Source organism: Vulpes lagopus, chromosome 21, assembly GCF_018345385.1.
Source record: "Vulpes lagopus strain Blue_001 chromosome 21, ASM1834538v1, whole genome shotgun sequence".
NCBI lineage: Eukaryota > Metazoa > Chordata > Mammalia > Carnivora > Canidae > Vulpes > Vulpes lagopus.
The window spans coordinates 39,174,072-39,199,242 of record NC_054844.1 but is presented as its reverse complement, the minus strand read 5'-3'; the positions used below and the strand labels follow the sequence as shown (position 1 = coordinate 39,199,242).

The 25,171-nt window shown below is 40.1% G+C and overlaps 1 protein-coding gene and 1 pseudogene across 1 annotated transcript; both read left to right on the top strand.

Annotated features, from left to right (window-relative positions):
- The first annotated feature begins 18,995 nt into the window (after positions 1-18,995).
- Positions 18,996-23,067, top strand: LOC121479783 (olfactory receptor 10AD1-like). The gene is made up of 2 exons (XM_041735584.1): positions 18,996-19,108; positions 22,104-23,067. Exons 1-2 carry the CDS (start codon positions 18,996-18,998, stop codon positions 23,065-23,067), a joined length of 1,077 nt encoding a protein of 358 aa, XP_041591518.1.
- A 639-nt stretch (positions 23,068-23,706) lies between these two features.
- LOC121479781 lies at positions 23,707-24,801 on the top strand (annotated as a pseudogene).
- The last annotated feature ends 370 nt before the right edge of the window (positions 24,802-25,171 follow it).

Below are 25,171 nucleotides of genomic sequence, written 5' to 3'. Positions count from 1 at the left end.
TTGAATGGGATGAACACTGGGTGTTATGCAATATGTTGGCAAATTGAACTCCAAGTAAATAAATAAAAAAATAAAATGTGAAACAATGAAAATAATAATAATAATAATAAAATTCCACCAGCACTTTTCACAGAGCAAGAAAAACAATCCTAAAATTTATATGGAACCACAAAAGACCCCAAATAGTCAAAGCAGTCATGAAAAAAAAGAAAAGAAAAGCTGAAGACATCATGATTCAGGACTTCAAACTATATTACAAGGCTGTAGTCAGCAAGACAGAATGGTACATAGACCAATGGAACAGAATAGAAAACCCAGAAATGAACCCACAACTATGTGGTCAACAAATCACTGACAAAGCAACAAAGACTATCCAATGGGAAGTAGACAGTCCCTTCAACAGATGTGTTGGGAAAACTGGACAGCGACATGCAGAAGAATGAAACTGGACCACTTTGTTACATCATACACACACACAAAAAAAACTCAAAATGGATGAAAGGCCTAAATGGGAGACAGGACACCAAAATTGTAGAGGAGAACACAAGCAGCAGCTTCTTTGACTTCAGCCAGTGCAACTTCTTACTAGACACGTTGCCAGAAACCAGGGAAACAAGGACAAAAATGAACTATTGGAATTCCTCCAAAATATAAAATGTTTCTGCACAGTGAAGGAAACAAGCAACAAACCTAAAAGACACTGTACAGAATAGGAGAATATATGTTAAATGACATATCTGATAAAGGGTTAGTAACCAAAATCTATAAAGAACTTATCCAACATTACAACCCAAAAATGAATGATCCAATTTAAAAATAGGCAGGGGTGCCTGGGTGGCACAATTGGTTAAGCCTCAGACTCTTGGTTTCAGCTCAGGTCATGATCTCAGGTGGTATTGGATCCCCACATTAGGCTCCCCACCCAGCTCAGAGTCAGCTTGGGATTCTCACTCCCTCTGCCTCTGCTCTTCCTGATTGTGCTCGTGATCTCTCTCTTTATATCTCAAATAAAAATAAATTAATTTTTAAATTTTTTAAAAAGCACAGAAGACAGAATAGACATTTTTCCAAAAAAGACACAGAGACGGCTAACAGATGTCTGAAAAGATACTCAACATCACTCATCATCAGGGAAATACAGATCAAAAGCGTGATGAGATAGCACCTCACACCTGTCAGAATGCCTAAAATGAACAACACAGGAAGCAATAGATGTTGGCAAGGATGCAGGAAAAGGGGAACCCTCTTGCACTGTTGGTGGGAATGCAAACTGTTGCACCCACTCCAGAAAACAGTATGGGGCACCTCAGAAAGTTAAAAATAGAACTACCCAATATTCCAGTAAGTGTACTATTGGGATTTACCAAAAGATACAAAAATACAGATCTGAAGGGCAAATGCACCCCAATATTTGTAGCAGCATTATCAGCAATAGCCAAACTATCACCCAAAGATCCATCAACTTCTACTGGATAATGAAGATGTGGTCTGTATATATAATGGATGTTTACTCAGCCATCGAAAAATGATATCTTGCCATTTGCAATGACATGGATGAGCCAGAGAGTCTTATCTTAAGTGAAACAGGTCAATCACAGAAAAAAGACCAAATGAATTCACTCATGGAATTTAAGAAACCAAACAGATGAACACATGAGAAGGGGGTAAAAAGAGAGAAAAAGAAAGAAATCATAAGAGATTCTTAATGATAGAGAGCAAAAAAGGAGCGATGATGGAGGGAGGGAAGTGGCAGATGTTCTAAATGGGTGATGGGTTTTAAGGAGGGCACTTGTTATGTTGAGCACTGGGTGTTATATGTAAGTGATGAACCACTAAATTAAAATTAAAAAAAAAAAAAAAAACCTTATGTGTTTGTCTCTGTCTCAGCCTACAACTTCTCCTAAAGTTTTCTCAAGGGCAGCCCGGGTGGCTCAGCAGTTTAGCGCTGCCTTCAGCCCAGGGCCTGATCCTGGAGACCCTGGATCGAGTCCCATTTCGGGCTCCCTGCATGGAACCTGCTTCTCCCTCTGTCTGTCTCTGCCTCTCTCTCTCTCTCTCTCTCTCTCTCTCTCATAAATAAATAAAATCTTTTAAAAAAATAAAGTTTTCTCAAGTTATAAGACTTTTCCTACCTGACCATGCCCTTTGGCCTACCACTAGTATGGACTCTTACTTAAACTCTGTCCTTTTCCTCTGTTACTTCAGCTCTGACTTCATCCACCCAGCAGCCATCTTTTCCGCATTCCCATCAATCTCACATCCCTACCTAACTAAATCCTATCATTCATCACCTTTGCTGTTTGTAGTGGGACACCTGCAATTGCCATTTAGTGAAGCCTGTGAAAATCATGTGGGGATACTTATGGAAAGACCTCCTAGAATGTCAACATTTTTCTCATTCACTTTAACAGCCTCTTTCTTTTGCCAATGCTTATTATTTCCCCACCCATATGATCCACTCAAATAAAGGATTCACTCTACCTTTTATGTATGCTACATATTTTCTTTTGCCCCTCTAGAACTAAATACACACTTTTCCCTCTGGTCTGTATCTGGAAGACAGACTTTGTTGGTTGCCTCATTGGGTTTTCTTGTCTTCTACAACCTAGGTGGCCTCAACTAAGAATTACTTAGTAGGAGAGAGGAAAGCAGGAGAGGAATATTTGAGGATGTTTATTGACCTGGTCCTTCCCTGGTGTCCCAGAGTTACTGTCAGGTGGCCTTCTCCTACAGCTCCCTTCCCTGGCCCAATAAGGTGTTATCTGCTCCTTTCTCTTGAGAGGCCAGGATGCTTCACCATCCCTTTTTGATTCCTCTTAACCCTCCCACATCCTTGTAAGCACTTCATTATTCCTATTTAAGTATACCAACCATTTCCCCCCAGCACAGCAACCTAGTAAAGGTAGCAGGCACATATTACAAAAATAAATTAAAAATATCTCAAAATAGAACATATACTAGTCCATAGAGCAAATCTCAAATCAAGTTAGTGATATGAAGTCACACAGACCAAGTTCTCTGACGATAAGGCACTTAAGTTAGAAATCAGGGATCCCTGGGTGGCGCAGCGGTTTGGCGCCTGCCTTTGGCCCAGGGCGCGATCCTGGAGACCCGGTATCGAATCCCACGTCGGGCTCCCGGTGCATGGAGCCTGCTTCTCCCTCTGCCTATGTCTCTGCCTCTCTCTCTCTCTGTGACTATCATAAAAAAAAAAAAAAAGTTAGAAATCAATACCAAAAAGTTAACTAGAGGGCAGCCCTGATGGCTCAGCGGTTTAGCACCTGCCTTCAGCCCAGTGCGTGATCCTGGAGTCCCGGGATAGAGTCCGACATCGGGCTCCCTGCATGGAGCCTGCTTCTCCCTCTGACTGTGTCTCTGCATCTCTCTCTCTCTCATGAATAAATAAATAAATAAAATCTTTTTTAAAAAGTTAACTAGAAGGAAACCTATATGGTTGGAAATTAAGAAACAGAATTCTAATTCTCCCACTTACCAAAGAAGGAATAGAAGTCTGGTCCAACATGGAAAGAGTAAAGAGCTTGGACATTGTCACTTCCACCGTCACCAAAAACCAAGGGTAAACCAAGGGAACGTCAACAACACTTCTTAGATTTATCAGAGAATTAAAGGCACAGGGGAAAGCACCACCCCAAAAACTGGGAGACAGGTGAACACAGAAAATGACAGCTTTCTGGGAGTAGAAACAGTAACTGGAAACTGGCCAGAATATTTAGAGGGGATAGACTGCTTATTGGAGACTGGGAATGGGCTAACTTCAGAGATAAAAACTCCTAAGGGTCTGCCCTCCATGGAACCCTCATAGATTCATGAGTTTTACTTCCAGATTCTCATGATGATTAGAAAAAAAATCCCCTTGTGATCAGCAAGGAGAAGGGACAAGTTAACATTTAGAAAGAAGCCCAGAGAGCACTGTCTGGCCTCAAGGAAAACTATCTTATGAGAACCTAATGAATCTAGGGAAGAATTCATTAAAAAAAAAAAAAAAAAACTGAAACAAAACATGCAATGGACCTGTGAAGGTTCGAGCCCAGGTCATAAGCTCACTAGAAGACTGACCAAATGATGGGAGTATGGAATGCTTCTACTCCCCTTTACCTAACCACCACATCAATACGGTGGAAACTTTCAAAGGTCACAGCTAAAAGAGCTGCAATGCTCATACCCTATTTAAAGAGTCTAAAGGGAAACCAAAAAGACAGCGAAGGAGAGAAAAGCGAGGACATGAAAAGAAATTTGAGCATCTGAAACCACAGCTACAGCAAACGTTAAACAGCCTAATGCCTAACACAAAACTTCCCACTAAGCACATATTTATATCAATTCCTATGATCTGATACCTCATGTCAGGCTTTCAGCAACAGATTTGATTATGATTATAATTGGAAAATTTTACAAACCCAAAATTAGTAATGGAACTAATTATAATTTTGTGGGATATACCTAGAGTAATGCTTTCTTTTATTAGGAAAAAAATTGTGTTAAAAAGTAATAAATTAAGCTACCAACTTAATCACAGAATAATAGACTCTGCAAAGAATATGGAAGGAATAAAAATGCATATACTGTATTGTTTCAAACAAACCCAGTGGTACACCTGGGGTTGCTCAGTTGTTGGCCATATGCCTTTGACTCAGGTCATGATCAGGGTCCTGGGATCTAGTCCCACATCAGGCTCACTGTGGGGAGCCAGCTTCTCCTCTGCCTATGTCTCTGCCTCTGTGTGTGTGTATCTTTCATAAATAAATTTTTTAAAAAACTTTTAAAAAAAAACAACATTTGATTAAATTGATAGAATTAGAAGAAAATAATTTCACAGGTCTTGGCATGACTGATCAAAAATAAACACTTAAACAATATTAAGAATGAAAGGAGCACAAAACTATAGATGTTACAGAATGAGTTATAAGAGGCCTCTGTTTCTGGTATTGAAGGCCCAATGTAATTTAGACCAACTATGTCACTAAGAACAATAGCTGAACAGATGTTTCAAAACATCCTTTTGAAGGCACTTAAGCACTAAAAAGGCAGTGAAGTATTTGGGAGCTAAGACCCAGGAATGGTCAATCTGCATTTGAGCAGATCTAGGAAGAGCTGATAAGAGGATTAGTAAAGTGGGAGATGTGTCATAAAGAAGATGAAAGAAAGAATGGACAGAGCAAATACAGTATCTGAAGAGAAAATAGCTGAGATTTTTCCAAAACTGAACGACATCAGTGCACGGGCTAAAGAGGCTCTAAGTGCACCCAAACTGTATTATTTATAAAAAGAAATACACAAATGGGCACACCTTTAGAACTCCTGAAAATGAGAGACAAAGAGGGAAAATTTAACAGCTTCCTGAAGAAGAGACAGAGTCCTTTCAAAAGAAGCACAATTAGGGATCCCTGGGTGGCGCAGCGGTTTGGCGCCTGCCTTTGGCCCAGGGCGCGATCCTGGAGACCCGGGATCGAATCCCACGTCAGGCTCCCGGTGCATGGAGCCTGCTTCTCCCTCTGCCTGTGTCTCTGCCTCTCTCTCTCTCTCTGTGACTATCATAAATAAATTTAAAAAAATAAAAAAAAGCACAATTAGATTGACAGCTGTCTACTCAACAATAAAAGTCAAAGTATAAATTTTATCTTATAAAAAACTCCATTGTAGTAGACTAGAGAGGAGCTGGAAGTCAAAGAAAGATAAAACTCCCATTCTTGTTGGTAATGTAACTGGTGCCATAGCTATGGAAAACAGTATGAAGTTACCTTAAAAAGTTAAAAATAGAACTACCCTATGATCCAGTAACTCCACTACTGAGTATTTACCAAAAAAAAAAATACAAACACACTAATTCATACAGATAATGCATTGTAGGAAAGAAACATGCAAGGATAATACATATTTATATCAGCATTATTTATGATAGTCTAAATTATGGAAGCATCTCAATTGTCCACGGAGAGATGAATGGATAAAGAAGATATGGTATATATACACAACAGAATATTATTCTACCATTACAAAGAATGAAGTGTTGTTACCTGCAACAACGTAGATGGAGCTGGAGAATATAATGCTAAGAAAAATAAGTCAGTCAGAGTAAGACAAATACTATATGCTTTCACTCATCGGTGGCTTTTATGAAACAACAAAAAAACACACAGAGATTTTTTTTTAAGTAAATAAAAAAGGAGAGAGGCAAACCAAGAAAGATTCTTAGCTATATAGAACAAACTGATGCTTACCAGAGGGGTGGTAGGTGGAGTGATGGGTAAAATAGGCCATGGGTTTTAAGGAGTGCATTTGTCATGATGAGCACTGGGTGATGTATTGGTATAGTGTACCATCATTCTGTGGTACACCTGAATTACTATATGGTACACCTGAAACTAATATAACACAGTCTGTTAACTATAGTGGAATTTTAAAAATTTTTAAAAATACTTCTAGATTTTGCTTACTAACCTTTCATCAGATACATAATTAGCAAATATCTTCTCCCATTCCATAGGGTGTCTTTTAGTTTTATTGTTTCCTTCACTGTGCAGAGCTTTATATCTTGATGTCACAATAGTTCATTTTTGCTGTTCTCGTATGAATATTCCTTGAACAGATAAAAATAGAACTACTCAATGACCCACCAAGTGCACTACTACATATTTACACAAAAGATACAAAACACTGATTTGAGGGGAGAAATGCACCCCTACTATTTATAGTAGCATTATCAATAGCCAAAGTAGGAAAAAGTCCAAAGGCCTATTAAATGATGAAGGTATAAAGAAGATGGTGTATGTGTGTGTGTATAAATATAGATATAAATATAAATACAGATATAGATATATATGAAGTGGAAATTACTCAACCATCAGAAGAATAAAATCTTGCCGTTTGCAATGACATGGATGGAGCTAGAGAGTATTATACTAAGCAAAATAAGTCAGAGAAAGACAAATACTATATGATTTCCCTCATATTTGGAATTTAAGAACCAAAACAGATGAACATAGGGAAAGAAGGAAAGAGAGAGGGAAGCAAACCATAAGGGACTCTTAATGGTAGAGAACAAAATGAGGGTTCATGGAGGGAGGTGGAAAGGGATAAGCTAGATGAGTGATGCATAATAAGGAGAGCACTTGTAGGGATGAGCACTGGGTGTTATATATCAGTGATGAATCACTAAATTCTACACCTGAAACCAAATTTACCATATATGTTCACTAACTAGAATTCAAATAAAAAGTTGACAAAATATTTCTATAAATAAAGAACCAGACACAGGATTTTAAGGCAAATACTACCAACCAAGGAAAAGTAATCTATTTTAGATAACTGGAAAAAGAGGGAAACACCTCTACTCTTTAAATGATAACTTCAATACCAAAACTTGTTAAAGACAAAATAAACTAATCTCACTCTCAACCATACTTGCAAAATTCTTAAAGAAAACAGACTCCTACAATGTATTAAAAATATAATACCTTATGTCATGAACAAAGTTGAGTTTATTCCAGTACTAATTCAGAGTTTATTTCACATCAGAAAATGAATTATGCAAATAACTACATTAAAGGACAAAATAAAGAAAAATCACATGGCAATCTAAGTAGAGGCAGGAAAGTCATCTGTTTTATTGAACATTTATGCCTGTTTATAATTTTGTAAAAAAAAAAAAAAAAAAAACTTCTCAGCAGACCCAGAATAGAAATGAAGTTCCTTAAGCTATTAAAATATTTATACAACAAAATTCAACTGCAAATATCCTCCTCCAAAAGCGAAACATTAAAATTACCTTGAGGTCATAAATAAGCAGGGGAACCATTATCCCTACTTTTATTCAAGGTTGCAGTTTTTCTTTTTTTCACTTAGATTTTACTTAGTTAACAGAATGCAGCATTGGTACTGGTTTCCGGAGTGAAACCAGTGATTCCTCAGTTAGATATAATATGCAGTGCCCATGACAATAAGTGCCTTCTTTAATACCTAGCTATCATCCAGTGTAGCTCAGTGGTTAGATATCGGCCTTCAGCTTGGGTCATGATCCTGGGGTCTTGGGTTGAGCCCTTCATTGAGCTCCATACTTGGTGGGGAGCCTGAATCTCTCTCTTCCACTCTTCCTGCAGGATCTTTCTCTCTCTGTGTCTCTGTCTCTCTGTCTCTCTCTGTCTCTCTGTCTCTCTCTCTCTCTCTGTCAAATAAATAAATAAAATATTTTTTAAAATAGTAATAATACCCACATCCATCTAGCCCATCCCCACCATCTCCCTCCATTAACCCTCAGTGTGTTCTCTAATGTAAAGAGTCCCTTATGGCTTGTCTCCTTATTCTTTTCCCCCTTTCCATATGTTCATCTATTTTCTTTCTTAACATTTGCATATGAGTGAGATAATATGGTATCTGTCTTTCTCTGACTCACTGATTTCCCTCTAGTTCTATCCACATTGTTGCCAATGGGAAGATGTCATTCTTTTTGATGACTGAGAGATATTCCATTGTGTATACATGCTTAAGATTATATGGAAGATCTAGAAAGTACAATAAAGCAAGGAAAATAGATAATTGGTATAAGAACTGGAAACAAAAAAGCAAAACTGTCATCATTTACAGATGATGTATGGTGGTCTTCATAGAAAAACTAAAAGAATGTACAGATAATACACTAAAATTGGTAGATCTTAGCAAGGTTACTGGGCACAAAATCGATATACAAAAACTGAATTGCATTCTATATACCCACAAGCATATTAGAAAATTAGAATTTTATGATGCCACTTAAATAGTATCCAAAATGTAAAGTACATAGGAATAACCCTAATGACAACAGGCAATCCTTCATGGAAAGATGCATATGATTCATGGACAGTCTCTAGAGAAAATCTAAACAAATGGAAATATACACAGACTTAAGTCACATATCATCAGTAAACAACTCCTTGCTCTAATGGCTCTGGAAATTATACCACTTTTGGACATCTCTTTTGTTGATTTACAAGTGACCCTTGAACAACACATGTCTGAACTGTGAAAAACCACTTACACATGGATTTTGTACAGTACAGTGCTCCAAATGTATTTCCGCTTCCTAGTGATTTTCATAATAAAATTTCCTTTCCTCTAGCTTGCTTTATTGTGCCAATACAATATATAATACATATAACACAAAATATGTGTTGATCAACTATTTATGTGATCAGTAAGGCTTCCAGTCAACAGTAGGCTTTTAGTTGTTAAGTATTGGGGGAATTAAAGTTTTATGCAGATGTCTGCTGCCCAAAGGGCTGGTGCTTCTTACCCTTAGTTGTCCCAGGGTCAACCATAAATATTTTGTTACCTGAAGTTGAATTGTGTATAATGCTTGGGTTAGAATTCTGTCAATAAAATGTTGTAGAAAAGAGGTTATAAGGAAATGAGGAGATCAGCAGGCTTACTTCTAGAATATCAATTAATGTTATAGAAAAGCTATGTTTAAAGAACTTGACAAGCTGGGGGGGTTTTTTTTTCGGGAATTTTTGGATGGATATCTGAAGGAATCTCAGATACCTTGTACTGCAAAGATCAATATCCTGAAGCTTAACTTTTGTGCTTTATGCTTTAAAAACATGCCTTCCTCCATCCTGAGTTATCTTACAGAAATGTCCCACTGAAATGAGTTTTTAATTTGAAAATGGTGGTGGAGGTATATAGTGGAGTGGGGAGAAAAACCCATCCTGCACATTTAGAATGAATCAATTTTATAGGAGTCCAGGCTCTCCAGGAGTAGAAAGATGAGTGGAGGATGTGAGGATGCCTGTCTCTCTCTCTTTTTTTTTTTTTTTTTTGATTGTACAGATTCTAATTCAGTGCTGAGCAGGCTGGATCTTAGAAGAACAGTGGGTGGATCCGGAGAAAAAAGTTCTTCAGATCTGAAGAAAGGAAGTGTGATCAGGGAGTGGTAGAGGACACTGGTTAAGAGGGAAGCATGTCATCAAGGGGAGCATGTGACTGTGTGTTTACCACCCTATTGACATCATTTAAAAAGTTGACTGGAGCAGAGTGGGTACTCACCCAATGTTTATTATTGTGTTGAATGCAGCATAATGGTATGAAAAAGTATTTCATTGGGGACACAGGGAGCACTGCCTACGTCATCAGAAACCCTAGCTAGAAAATGATTTCAAAATAAAATTGATATACTAGAGTTAAAAGGCTTCAGGATTTCAAGCTGAGGACATGGGGATAATGATACCTCTGGGCCACTTTGTCTATCATATTATCAGGTCAATGGACCAGAACTTTCGTGGGAAAACCTGAGACTATTCTATACACCAGGCACCTGCCATGGACATAGCCTCACAAGGGAGCATTGGAATGAACTGGTATGAGACTATCCCTGGAGATCCAGTTAGAATGGTAATACCTCACAGAAGATAGTTATTGGCCTTATTACACTTGGCTCCTCACAGTAACCGGTTAGAATCTCACACCTGCCTGTGTGCATATACTCCTTGCCCTATAAACAAGCTTCTGGTTTGGAGCAAAATTCACTGCACCCTCACTCTGTGTCTGTGGATCCCTCTTCCGGACCTGAGATCAGCGCAGCCAATGTCATCGCCTTCATTTACCAAAGCCCATGGAGAAGGTCAGTGAACGTGCTCACTTTTGCAGTGAAAGCTGACCCTGACTTAGATGGCATCCTTCAGAGATTAATCCCCCTGGTTCCCTCAGTGACCACCTGTGTTCAGATGCCACCAAGGGTCTGCACACGGAGGCCATGAAGGAGACTCCATTAACCTCCAGCTTGTCCATTTCTCCCTCTCTAGTTGCCTACCTCCGTATCTGCTCTTCTAATTCTCTCCCAACTACTCTGTTCTCTGAATCACCCCCGTGAGTTTCCATCAGGCTCTCAGAGTCTGCCCAGCAGTGCTCATGCCTCTGGATGAGGGGCACATGCCTTGCATGTGCTAGGTGGGGCCAGTCTGGTTTGCAAAGTCCGTCTCTAACTGATGCAGAGAGGGAGACAATCCAGAAGGTCAGTCTTTCATTTCCAGAACTTGAGGGAGCGGTACCTTAATACCTGGCTATTTGGTTCTGATTCACATGACCAGGGAGCTATGCCTAGCCTGCCTAGTCACCCTCTTAATCTCGTTTTCCACCTTTGGCTTTTCTCCTCATTTATTCTGTGCCATGATTTGGGTCCTTAGTTCTCTGTCTCCTGATGAGCTTCTCTCTGTCCCTTCCCTGCAGGGCCACCTGTTGCTAACTTTCCACATATACACCGTTTTATTTATTTATTTTTCATTATCTTTTTTTTTAATGAATTTATTTTTTATTGGTGTTCAATTTGCCAACATACAGAATAACACCCAGTGTTCATCCCGTCAAATGCCCCCTCAGTGCCCGTCACCCACTCACCCTCTCCCCCGCCCTCCTTCCCCTCCACCACCCCTAGTTCGTTTCCCAGAATTAGGAGTCTTTATGTTTTGTCTCCCATTCTGATATTTCCCACACTTTTCTTCTCCCTTCCCTTATATTCCCTTTCACTATTATTTATATTCCCCAACTGAATGAGAACATACACTGTTTGTCCTTCTCCGATTGACTTACTTCACTCAGCATAATACCCTCCAGTTCCATCCACATTGAAGCAAATGGTGGGTATTTGTCATTTCTAATGGCTGAATAATATTCCATTGTATACATAAACCACATCTTCTTTATCCATTCATCTTTCAATGGACACCGAGGCTCCTTCCACAGTTTGGCTATTGGGGACATTGCTGCTAGAAACATCGGGGTGCAGGTGTCCCGGCGTTTCATTGCATCTGAATCTTTGGGGTAAATCCCCAACAGGGCAATTGCTGGGTCATAGGGCAGGTCTATCTTTAACTCTTTGAGGAACCTCCACACCGTTTTCCAGAGTGGCTGCACCAGTTCACATTCCTACCAACAGTGCAAGAGGGTTCCCTTTTTTCCGCATCCTCTCCAATATTTGTTGTTTCCTGCCTTGTTAATTTTTCCCATTCTCACTGGTGTGAGGTGGTATCTCATTTGTGGTTTTGATTTGTATTTCCCTGATGGCAAGTGACGCAGAGCATTTTCTCATGTGTGTGTTGGCCATGTCTATGTCTTCCTCTGTGAGATTTCTCTTCATGTCTTTTGCCCATTTCATGATTAGATTTTTTGTTCCTTTGGTGTTGAGTTTAAGAAGTTCTTTATAGATCTTGGAAACTAGCCCTTTATCTGATACGTCATTTGCAAATATCTTCTCCCATTCTGTAGGTTGTCTTTTAGTTTTGTTGACTGTATCCTTTGCTGTGCAAAAGCTTCTCATCTTAATGTAGTCCCAGTAGTTCATTTTTGCTTTTGTTTCTTTTGCCTTCGTGGATGTATCTTGCAAGAAGTTACTGTGGCCAAGTTCAAAAAGGGTGTTGCCTGTGTTCTCCTCTAGGATTTTGATGGAATCTTGTCTCACATTTAGATCTTTCATCCATTTTGAGTTTATCTTTGTGTATGGTGCAAGAGAGTGGTCTAGTTTCATTCTTCTGCATGTGGATGTCCAATTTTCCCAGCACCATTTATTGAAGAGACTGTCTTTCTTCCAGTGGATAGTCTTTCCTCCTTTATCGAATATTAGTTGACCATAAATTTGAGGGTCCACTTCTGGATTCTCTATTCTCTTCCATTGATCTATGTGTCTGTTTTTGTGCCAGTACCACACTGTCTTGATGACCACAGCTTTGTAGTACAACCTGAAATCTGGCATTGTGATGCCCCCAGAAAACCCAGAAGCCTCCACCCCAAGATTGCTAGAACTCATACAGCAATTCGGCAGTGTGGCAGGATACAAAATCAATGCCCAGAAGTCAGTCGCATTTCTATACACTAACAATGAGACTGAAGAAAGAGAGATTAAGGAGTCAATCCCATTTACAATTGCACCCAAAAGCAAAAGATACCTAGGAATAAACCTAACCAAAGAGGTAAAGGATGTATACCCTAAAAACTATAGAACACTTCTGAAAGAAATTGAGGAAGACACAAAGAGATGGAAAAATATTCCATGCTCATGGATTGGCAGAATTAATACTGTGAAAATGTCAATGTTACCCAGGGCAATTTACACGTTTAATGCAATCTCTTTCAAAATACCATGGACTTTCTTCAGAGAGTTAGAACAAATTATTTTAAGATTTGTGTGGAATCAGAAAAGACCTCGAATAGCCAGGGGAATTTTCTACACCGTTTTATGACATGTGAAAACTTTTCCTAGTTCCTTCTCTCTATTGCAGTCTCTCTAGTTCTCTCTTTGGCTTTAACTTTTCTCTTTTTTTGTTTCGTTGGGTGGGATCTCTCCAGTATGTCTAGGACTACTTTTTCTCATTTCTTTCTTCTCTCGATCCTTCCGCTTGGTGTTTGTGCATGGTGGTATTTTATACTTACCTGGTATTTTGCTTTCTTGTTCCCTGGAGAAAGAGAGGTTGAGAAGTGATTCAAGGATGATCCTCTCTTAGTCATTGTGCTCCAGAGCTTGAGGCTGATGTTTTTGCAATGTTTCTGTAAGCCGGATTAAGAGTAAATGGGACTCAAATATTTGGGGGTTAAAACCGAGTTAGATGGAAAGATCCTCCTGACAGAGAGAGGCAGGAATTAGGAATAAGGAGATTATTCCTTATTCCCATTAGGAATAAGGAGATCCTCCTCTTTCTCTTGGTTTCTGTATTTGGGAAGCTGGCCAGATGTTTACAGTAGTCCTTCCACATGTGAAGTGAAACCACAGAGAGAGGGAGAAGAAACAGAGATCACATCTAATGTTTTTTAATGTGCAATACATGGCAACCTCTAATTACATGTTATTTTAGCTAATCCTTTTTTTATAGGAGAAAAAACTTGTGACTCAGCTAGCCAGCTGCACATTATAAGTGACAATGCCAAGATTGAATTTCAGGTATGCTTACCTCTAAAGTTCCTGTCCTTAGCCCCTTAGCCTCACTGCTTCCCAATAAGGTGAGATACCAGGTTCCAGATATTTGTTGAGTGCCTAAATATATAGGTATTCACCTTCTAAAATCATCCATTTGTTAGTGTAGGAATCTTTCTGTGTTTCCGCTTTTTTCTCTTCTATCAGTATGCACTTCTCTCCCTCTTTCTCTCTCTCACGATCTCTCACTTTTTCTCTCTTTCTTCTCTAAGCTCCTTAGAGTCATTCCAGATTTCTTTCTCGAAATTTAAAATGCAAATTAGCTGAGATTTACTAATACCACAGAACAGCTGAAATTATCTAATCTTCCCATGTTGAATAATTCTTGATTACTAAAGTCTCCAATTTCTTATTCATCCCGCTTTGGACATACACTCAGAGGAAGATCATTAGGCATACCTTTGCATATCATTTCCTCTCTCTTTCCCTTGGTTTTTTGGTTGTTTTACTCTTTAAGTTTCCATATGGCAGGTGACTGCATTAAGGGAAAAGAGCAACACGTGTAGTCTGGTTTCACCATAGGTTCTAATGGGACAGTAAGTTCACATTAAGGGTCAGATAGTGAATGGAGAAGGCCAATGGAAGAGCAAGTCCTATGGGATGGAGACAGGCAACATATGGAGTTAGAACTTCAGCTATGATATGAAATTGAGGTTATTTTTGGTAATTCCATTATTTATGGTGTCTCCCATTAGTTCAGATCAATAGGAAGGATCTTCTGGGAGAGCATGTAACCTACATTTACCTTTTGCACATCACAGGAATCTAGCCCATCACAAACACCTGCCATGCTCAGCATTGGCACATGTATAACACGTGTTGGCCAGGCCAGGCCATTGTCACGGACTGCAGGCACTCCAGAGAGCCTCAGGTTCAGAGATATAGGGAGAGATAGAAGTGTATCCAGGAGCAAAGAGGTAGCTGAAGCAAAAAGAAGGCAGAAGACTAAAAAACAATGAGAGAATTTAGAACATTTCTACAATTTACCTCAATGGGCTAAATCTCTGTTGTGGGCCAGTTATGACCACACCCAGTGAGGAGCAAAGAGACTACTCAGTGTCCATCTCACTTAAGAAAAAGAGATATTGGAATGGACTTAAAATAGATAACAGGAGAAATGGTAGGTCTATAGAAACACTTCTGCAGTGAGTTTGTAAGACATTGATATGGGTTGCTAAGTTGCAACAGAGTTGCCAGAAGAAGAGGCCTCCAGGGACTCTCAGTGATGATTGGTTGTCCTTCCTTAGAAATCACTTACGTCTGTCTTCCACATGCCTTCTCAACCATGGATCCATATGCTTTGGTCTCTACAACTTTGTTAGGTCCTCCATGGCAAAAATCTGTTACCCATTGCCTTCTAATTTTATTCCTAAATTCCTCAAAGTTCATGTGTTAGTGAAAATCATGGCATTCCAAAGCTACTTCTCAAATTTGAAAATCTTCAAAACTGCCACAATTACCGGCACTCCCAAATAATGTGTAAATTCAGAAGGAAAACCAAGGATATCTTTCTGGCCATCTAAGGATGTGTTTCAATCTTTCTAATGATGGAGCTGATGCAGTAGGATGCAGAGTAAGGCCCGGCAGACAATGGTTCTGTCTTACAAGGTCTTTCTAATTTCACTTTTTGCTCCTGGTGAACAGGCTCACTGTAGTTTACTGTCTCCAATAATTTTGATGTGAGACCCCACCTAGCTAGATACAACTACTTGGTTCTCTCCCTCCGCAGATAGGTAGCAAAATCTTCCAAACAACTCTAAGTTGTGCATCTCCCTGATCTCTGGTTGTGGATGTCTCACTAACAAAGAGCTCTATAGATCCTGGTTGCCGTTCTCTTTTAGCAAGGCCAAATCCAGGGTTCACCCTCATTCCTTTCTAGAGGTTTTCATCATGTCTATAATTCTGAAAGATTAATAGGCCTCTTTTTGCTTTTTTAAATCTGATTTCTAAATCATCATTGTCTCTGTTTCATAGAAATTGATAAACTCCTTTACAGTGAACCTTACCTTGTCTCAGCTGGAATCAGGAGGGTGGATGCCATTGCCTTCTTCCTGAAGGATGCCTGTTGATCTAATCTTATTTTATTAGGAGATTTTTTCAGCCTGGCTCTTAGCTCTCAGTCTTGAGAAGCAATGGAAATCTTCACTCAATTTTCAAAGAACCCTCTTGAGTTAACATTTTTTATTTGGTCTTGTAAAAGCAGGGTTTTGTCAAATAGAGAAAATGTGTGAAGAGTGTATTCCAAGAAAGAGGGACTAGTTTACACAGAGACCTGGAGGTCAAGAAACTATGGTGTTTGTGGGGGAATGTGAGCTGTGGCTGGAATTCAGGGTGTGTGTAGGAGAGTAGGGAAAATTGATTATTGGGACTTAATATATTATGGAGGTTAGAAAGAGGAGAGTGGAAGGTGACTTTGTGGTTTTTGATTTAGGTTACTAAGAGTTCAAATAATACCATTAAATAAGAAAGGAGGTTAAGAGGAAGAACCATGGATCCTCCTGGGGACACTGATAACTAGGCAGGCTGATGTCTATCCTTTGTCTTTGTACTGGACCAAGTCTAAACCAGACCTGACATACTGGAACTTTCATTGAAATAGTCTCAAAAACCTACAGAGCAGGAAACTAGACCCCTGAGGCACTTGTTTAAAAGCCCTGTGGGACAGAAAATTCCTCTAACTACCATTTCTGCTTGTCCTAAACTTGAATGACACAAAACCACTGGTCACCATAGAGATTTTCCCTCAGCAAACTACCTCAAGTGCACTGAAACTCCTTTTTTTTTTTTTTTAATCTGCCACCTCCTCCTTCCTCTCCCAAATCTGCCACCTCCTCCTTCCTCTCCCAATATAAAAATATTGTTACTCTCTCTAGGTAATATCTGGTGGTTCACAGGGCCAGAAGTACCGCTTCCATGGTAATTTAGAATGTCATTTTCTGAACTTATATCATAAATATGCTATTTAATTAGGTATCTTATTGTACCCTCTTACCCACCCCAACCCTTTTCTGTATATTTTTAAGTCTGTTAATTCTCCTTTTAATTATGAGGTCAAGATTGGACTATAGGTGTGGGGGATAGCAACAGGAGGATTTTCACTTCCTTTTAACATTTTAGGCCCTAGGAGACTAAGTGACCCACGAAAAAAAAAGCTTACCATGTGGTCAACCCCAACAGGAGCTAGGAGCCCTCCAACATAAGGGCTGGAAGCCAAAACTCAAGCAAGTAATAAACCGTTTGTGCGGACCTTTTTTTGAGACCTCTTAGGGATAATATAACATCAAGTGGCTACTAGTGGTAGAGTTGAGTGCTCAACCATGTCTCAGCCACTCTCCTTGGAGACACTTTTGAGGAAATAAACAATGTAGCAAGATGACAGAAAACTTTCATTTTCAGCCTAAAGAAGAGAAGTCTTAGTGACTTCAAATATCTAGATGACAAGATTCTTACCCTGTGTGGGTTCCAGTTGCTGTTGAGAAGTTGGTTAACCTATGACCTCTCCAAGAAAAATGCTGTCATGCACACTTGTTTTGGCACAACATCTCTGAGATGCATGGACATCCTGAAACATGTTTTCTCACTCCTGGAGCTCCTTGAACTTCAGAATATATATATATATATATCCACCACAAAGTTTTTCTGCTCAGAAAAAATAATGATTTTTGGTTTTAAGTTCATGAAAGTATGAATTTCATCCAAAAAAGAAGGGCTTAGAGAAACCAGATTTCAAGCTTTGTTAGATTTGAAATTACTAGAGCCACATTGTATATATTTACACTTTTTATTTATACGTTTATTTATCTACCTGCAAGAAGATAACCAAGCCTCACAGGGGCTGAAGCTTTCTAAATATATACATAATTTTACAAAAAAATATATATGTGTGATTTTAAGAATGCTGATAAGCTGACAGGCATTGAGGGGGGCACTTGACGAGACGAGCACTGGGTGATATGCTATATGTTTGCAAATTGAACTCCAATTTTAAACAATTAGATTTTAGTACATTTTAGATCATCTAAAAAAATAATAAAAAATAGAAAAAGAATGCTGATAAGCTTATTTGCAAATGAAGTGAATCAACACATTCTTAAGGCAGGTATACTCTCCAATACGGTGCTGTGTTATATTATCATTCCTGTGGTCACAGCATTTTAGGAAACAACAAGAACATTGTGGCTGTCAAAAGTATTCAATAGTGTCCTGCTTCTCCTCAGTAGTTATGGCAAGAATCAGAATCTTAACATTTTAATGAGACATTTTCCCACTAGTCTATTTTACAATAGCAGACTTTGTTCTTTGTATTCCTATGATCTTGGAATATACTTTTCTCTCCCTTAACTCACCAGCGTTGTGCTTTGAGCATTCAGCATATGTGTAACAGCAGAACTTTCCCTCTCAGGATCATCTCAGACATCATTGTGACTCATGGTTTCTTGCCATTTTAACCAAAGCTCTATAACGTCTTTCTTTGAATTTTATTTCCATATATGTGATTATGCTATGATATGGTATTATGCTAATACCATTAGGGATTTTGAGGGGTCCAGCAAATAACACTGCTCTTCCTACCTGGTTCTGAATCATCTGAGCAATGAGACAGGTTGCAGGTGGAGGCTAAAACAGCACCTTTATTTTAACAAAGCAGACATTGGGTTTCCTTTTTTTTTTTTTTAATTTTTATTTATTTATGATAGGAACACAGTGAGAGAGAGAGGCAGAGACACAGGCAGAGGGAGAAGCAGGCTCCATGCACCGGGAGCCCGACGTGGGACTCGATCCCGGATCTCCAGGATCGCGCCCTGGGCCAAAGGCAGGCGCCAAACCGCTGCGCCACCCAGGGATCCCGACATTGGGTTTCCTAATCCAGAAGCAGAGAGTGAAACAGACAAACCTATTCCCCTGTAACTGACACGACTGTACAACCACAAAGTCTCCCTAACCAGGGGTAGAGTCAGCTCTGGAGAAGACCACTCACTCCCAAAGGGAGAGTGACCTCAGGAACGGTCCAGAAAACTCGTGCTTGGTTTCTCCTTCTCGAATCATGAATGTGATCGTGAATGTGAATTCACATGAATGTGATTGTGAATGTGAATGTGAGGATGTGAATGACGAAGAGAAAGGTCAAGAATGTTATGTTATCACAGTTTCAGCCATGTGAAAGGAAACATCAGGAATATGGAAGAACTTATTCCTTACCTACCCACCCCTAACAGTATCTAGCATTGTATTCTTACCCCATTAAGTCTATGATTAACCATAAAAGATAAGACACATAAATAGTCCTACTTCCACCATCCTATTGGCTGCTCCTCCAACACAAATCACTGCTCTGCAGAGAGGCTCTTGGAATTTTTGAAAAGTTATATCTTGCTTGCAAGTAGTTCTAAAAGGAATCAGAACAGTATGTGTAATTAACCATTCTGAAGCCAATCTGGACCCACAGCTGAAAACTTCCTCCCTATTCCTCTCTCCTTGCCAAACTCTGCTCAACTGCATTCCAACATAACTTACCACAGGTTCTTTGATTAGATTAGATCGAATAATTAAATTACAATAAAAACTCATGGCACGTGTGAAATATTTAATAAACTAGTATGAATTTAAATGAGATTACACACCCTAGACTCTTTAAACAAGAAACCCAAAGGTTATGGGTGGTTATTTATCTTATATCTATACCCTTGGCAGAAGCAATCCCATCATCCTCTTCTGGTTTATCAGCGAAATCTCACAAATCTTTCTAAAAGTAGAGAGACACCAATTTACATATTACTATGGCCATTATTAAGACCACCAACAAAATGATATTTTAGAGGTTCACCATTAGTTTTAGACCACTTAGCAACAATTTCTGATTTCTAGTTTCAGAAAATTCTGTTTTGGAAAAAAACTACAAGAATAAGTTTTATGTTTTATAATAATAAGGGATTGTCTATAGCTAAAGGAATATGATTTTTTGTTATTTTCTTGCTGGTAATTCCGCAAGTAACAATTAAGAGAGCATTGATTTTTCAAGTCAAGTTGCTAAAATTCAGCACTGGGATAGAATTAAAAGTACTGAGAAGGTAAAAATATACAGTATGAACAGTGGGAGCAACTATGTTTATTAATAAGTGGAATATGTGACAGCTAGAGTGCAGTACATATGCAATGTAGAGGTATTTTTAAGTGAACATACATCATCTACATTATGAATGTCAAAGAACTGACGTGGTACCACCACAACTATCTTCCAGAGTGGACCAGCAGGTCAGACCATCGTCCGTGGACCAGTTTTTCTTCAGACACCATGATATTTTCTCTATTATTTGCTGCAGTGATTCAGTGATAAACATCATCACCAGCCAACCCACAGAATGAGGTAGGATGTGATTTTAAAGTCCTTGTCCTATTTATTTATACAAATGCTTGGCCTATTAACCCCGGTATTTACCAGAGCTCTACATGCCACTTATCACCAGGTATTCTTTCTGGTACAATGAAGCACAGTAAGCACTTATATACTACTATGGATCCTCGGGCCTTCTTAGGTTGAGCTTCAGTGTCTTCTTGTACAGGTCCCAGGCTTGTCTGGAGCATAGCTCACTGCCTTCCCTTGCCCAGACTCTGACCTCAGCCACAACATGTCCACTGGTCCCATGATCCCAAGCCACTTCTCAGGTTAAACATTGCTCTTAGACTCTTCCTGCCCTCTCTCGGCCCTGAAGAGGAGTTCTAGGGACAAGTTCTAGGGGAGCATCCCAAAGTACGGATGATGGGAATGGTCTACTGCCTTGAGGTATCAGGAAATCACCTAGAGGGAATCCAAAGCAGAAAAGAGTGGCAGTAATGGGGTAGGTCTGTTCTAAAATTAAGATAGGCAACATGAGATATTTAAAGAGACAGAGAAGGAAGGGGAGTCCAACCAGAGGTCACTGAATGGCAGACACCCACACCAAATATGAGAAAGGGAGAGGGAGAAGAAAACAGTGAGAAGTGGAAGTGCAAAATGAGGGGGAAAGACAAACATACGGGTAGAGTAAGAACGTGTGGGAAAAGGCCTGAGAGAAAAGAAAATGAAGAAGAGTGGTTGGCAGAACTGAAGGGTAAGAAGGAATATACTAACCATCTATAAGGATCTGAGAGTGGAAGGGATCTCTCTGGTATCCTAACTCTGAGACAAGATGAAAAGTGCAAGAGAGATTAAATTAAACATGCACTTTTAGGATGACTTCCTAAAGTTGCAATAATGAGAAAAGAACATGAGAATTCTGAGCACTCATTCTCTGATGATGGGAAAAGAACAAGACTTATCTTGGAAGCAAACGGACAGATCAGTTTTCTGAAGGTCCATTCCAGAAATGCTGTATTTGTGCCCCACTCATACCTTCCCTTGTCTCACAGCAATGGTTGCATCCTTTCCACCCAATGGTGCATAGCCCTGTATTCCAACCTCTGTAGGAAGCTGCCTCTCATTAGGAAAGCATGCAAGAGCACAGAACTAGGCCCATCTCCCGTATGCACAGCATGGGTGGTGGATGCAGCAGCACCAACCACTGGGAGAGACTCTGGAAAGAGAGTGAATGACTCTCTTTCCAGAGATTTGCAAATCATTCTCAGCTAAGGGGCAATGCTGAAGGGGAGAATGATATTGTTTCCTCTGAAACTTCAACCCATTTGTCATTTTAAATACATACAGTAAGGCTGAGCACTTTTTCTCCTCTAGGAAAATACGTCTGTAAACATCTCCCAAATATGATCTTCTATAAGCTAACAGCCAGCATGCCGTTCCCTCAAATACTCCATTCCTCACTTTCTTAAACCTTTCCTCATTTGCCATGACTACCAGGCCCAACCATCTTAGCTTTGCACCTCTGAACACATTTTGGAGAGTGGCTAATCCTTCAGTGTTTACAGCCCTGGGGCAGATGTGGTACTTCATTTGAGGCCTGCCCAAATCAGAATAAAGTATAACTATCGCTTCCTGTTTTTGATAGGTGACCCTGGTATCCTCACTGCCCCACATTGCCAATTATATCTTTTCCTAATGTTCAAAACATTGACCATCACTCATTGTTCTTTTATAGTTGGGTCTCTGGGCTCAGGTGAGTACCTTAGATTCCCTACAGACTATCTCACCTGTGCTTTCCTGTCCTCCCTCTTCAAGCAGATCCAAGACAGTGGACCTAAGGAATGGCAGCACAGTGACAGAGTTCATCCTCGTGGGCTTTGAGCAGAGCTCCTCTTCCACTCGGGCATTACTCTTTGTCCTCTTCCTAGCCCTCTACAGCCTTGCCATGGCCATGAATGGCCTCATCATCTTCATCACCTGGACAGATCCCAGGCTCAACAGCCCCATGTACTTCTTCCTTGGCCACCTGTCCTTCCTGGATGTCTGCTTCATCACCACCACTATCCCACAGATGCTGATCCACCTGGTGGTCAAGAACCACATTGTCTCTTTTGTCTCTTGCTTGACCCAGATGTACTTGGTCTTCTGTGTGGGTGTGGCTGAATGCATCCTCTTGGCTTTTATGGCCTATGACCGTTATGTTGCTATCTGCCACCCACTCAGCTATGCCCAGATCATGAGCCGGCAGGTCTGTGTGAAGCTGGTGAGTGCTGCCTGGCTCTTTGGGCTGATCAATGGCATCTTTCTTGAGTATATGTCATTCCGGAATCCCTTCTGTAGAGACAACCACATAGAAAACTTCTTCTGTGAGGCCCCCATAGTGATTGCCCTATCTTGTGGAGACCCCCATTTTAGTCTGAGGATGATTTTTGTCGATGCCATTTTGGTGCTGCTCAGCCCCATGGTGCTCATTGTCATCTCCTATGCCCGCATCCTGGCCTCCATCCTTGGCAGAGCCTCCTCCTCAGGTCGAGGGAAGACCTTCTCTACTTGTGCTTCCCATCTGACTGTGGTTCTCCTTCTGTATACCTCTGCCATGTTCTCTTACATGAACCCTCGCAGCACACATGGCCCTGACAAAGACAAGCCTTTCTCCCTCCTCTACACCATCATCACCCCCATGTGCAACCCCATCATCTATAGTTTTCGAAACAAAGAAATGTTGGGAGCCATAGTGAGGGCCCTTGGGAGGATCAGCCTGGCCCAGGATGAGTCTGTCTAGTAGGATACCTTTAGGAAGAGAAGTTCCTTCCCCTATCCCTGACAACTGGGCAACTCTCCAATCCTGAAAGGCTCCAGGAAAGAGTTTCATCATTTTCCTCCTACTAGCATCAAACCAGAAGATCCCGTTGATGTATAATGTTCATCTGTATGATATTACTTCCAATGTAGATTTATCCTTTCAAATTCTGATACATGTTGTGATGGAGTGGCAAGTGTAATGAAATGGAAAAGATTATTCCAAAACTGGCAGAAACGTTGTAGCCTTCTCCAGGATGGTAATAAGAAGAGTACCAGTACAGTCTTTGGGCATTTACTTCTAAAACAAATGCAATTAGCATGAGCTCCATCTTTGAGAAAAGAGCATATTTAGAACCAGGAGGGAAACAGAGGGATATAGAAGTTAGGGAAAAAGCAGTCAGTGGGAGAAAAATGCTAAGAGGTATACAATATTATACCTATATGGTGGCATCAAAACTATCCAAGAAGTTCCCAGAAAAAAATAAGCACTACTGTGTAGGTTTGGATTCCTCCTCAAAGGAGGTAAGAGCAGGGCCTCTATGCCAAATACATGTGAATTATTAATGGGAAGGTGCAAGGACAGAAGCAAGAGCAGGGGCTGCTAGAGGACACGGTCAAGATGGTGGCAGTGTCTGGTCTGATGCAGAGACCCCTTGAAAAGGTGTCTGGGCTGCTGAGGAGGCACTTCCACTGGATAGCGCCTGTGGTGCTGCAGGTGACAGTTTGTGAGGCTATAAACCAAAGTATGGATGAGGAGCTGGAAAGAGATGAGAAGGTATTTCTGCTTGGGGAAGAAGTTGACCAGTATGATGGCACATATAAGGTTAGTCAAGGCCTGTGGAAGATATATGGCGATAAGAGAATCATAGATATTCCCATATATGAGATGGGCTTTGCTGGAAATGCCGTGGGTACAGCTATGGGTGGGTTGAGGCCCGTCTGTGAATTTATGACCTTCAATTTCTCTATGTAAGCTATTGACCAGGTTATAAATTCAGCTGCCAAGACCTACTTACTACATGTTGGAGGGCCTTCCGCCTATGCCTATAGTCTTCAGGGGGCCCAATGACACCTCAGCAGGCATGGCTGCCCAACACTCACAGTGCTTTGCTGCCCAGTATGGGTACTGCCCAGGCTTAAATGTGGTCAGCTCCTGGAATTCAAAGAATGCAAAAGGACTTATTAAATCAGCCATTCGGGATAATAATCCAGTGGTGGTGCTATAGGATGAACTAATGTATGGAGTTCCTTTTGAATTTCACTCAGAAGCTCAGTCAAAACATCTTCTGATTCCATTGGAAAAGCCAAAATAGAAAGGCAAGGGACACACATAACCATAGTTGCCCATTCAAAACCTGTGGGCCACTGCTTAGAAGCTACAACAGTGCTATCCAAAAAGGGTATTGAATGTGAGGTGATAAATATGCGAACTATCAGACCAATGGACATTGAAACAATAGAAGCCAGTGTCATGAAGACCAATCATCTCATAACTGTGGAAGGAGGCTGGCCACAGTTTGGAGTAAGAGCTGAAATTTGTGGCAGGATCATGGAAGGCCCTGCATTCAATTTCCTGGATGCTCCTCCAGTTTGTGTCACTGGTGCTGACGTCCCTATGCCTTATGCAAAGATTTTAGAAGACAACTCTATACCTCAGGTTAAAGACATCAAATTTGCAATAAAAAAACACATTAAATATCTAGTTTGGACTTGAATTTCAAGCTATTGGGATTTACTTAAAACACTTGCTGACACTTCACCTGAATTGTACAGTTAAGACCTTACGATTCATAAAGTTATCTCTAAAGCAACAACACAGATGTTTTTGTATTTGGAAGAAGTTTAAATGTGCTTGTACATGGAAAAACTCTCCTCTCCTGCCCTAGACTCCATGGCGGGGGGTGCGGTTTTGGTCTGTTATACTTACCATGTTCTTTCAATAAGGCTAATGTAAAATTTTACCCTCTCAAAAGGACAAGGTATGAATGTGGCAGAGTTCTGCAGAAAGATGTATCCAAAAATGACAACTTGTATGTAAAGATAAAAGCTACTATTATCTACATTTGCTGTTAAATTGTTTGATA

Coding starts and splice junctions, on each gene's coding strand:
- LOC121479783 (XM_041735584.1), top strand. CDS start 18,996: ATGAATGTGATCGTGAATGTGAATTCACATGAATGTGATTGTGAATGT. Junction 19,109..22,103: donor GTTATCACAGTTTCAGCCAT/GTGAAAGGAAAC, acceptor CTCTTCAAGCAG/ATCCAAGACAGTGGACCTAA.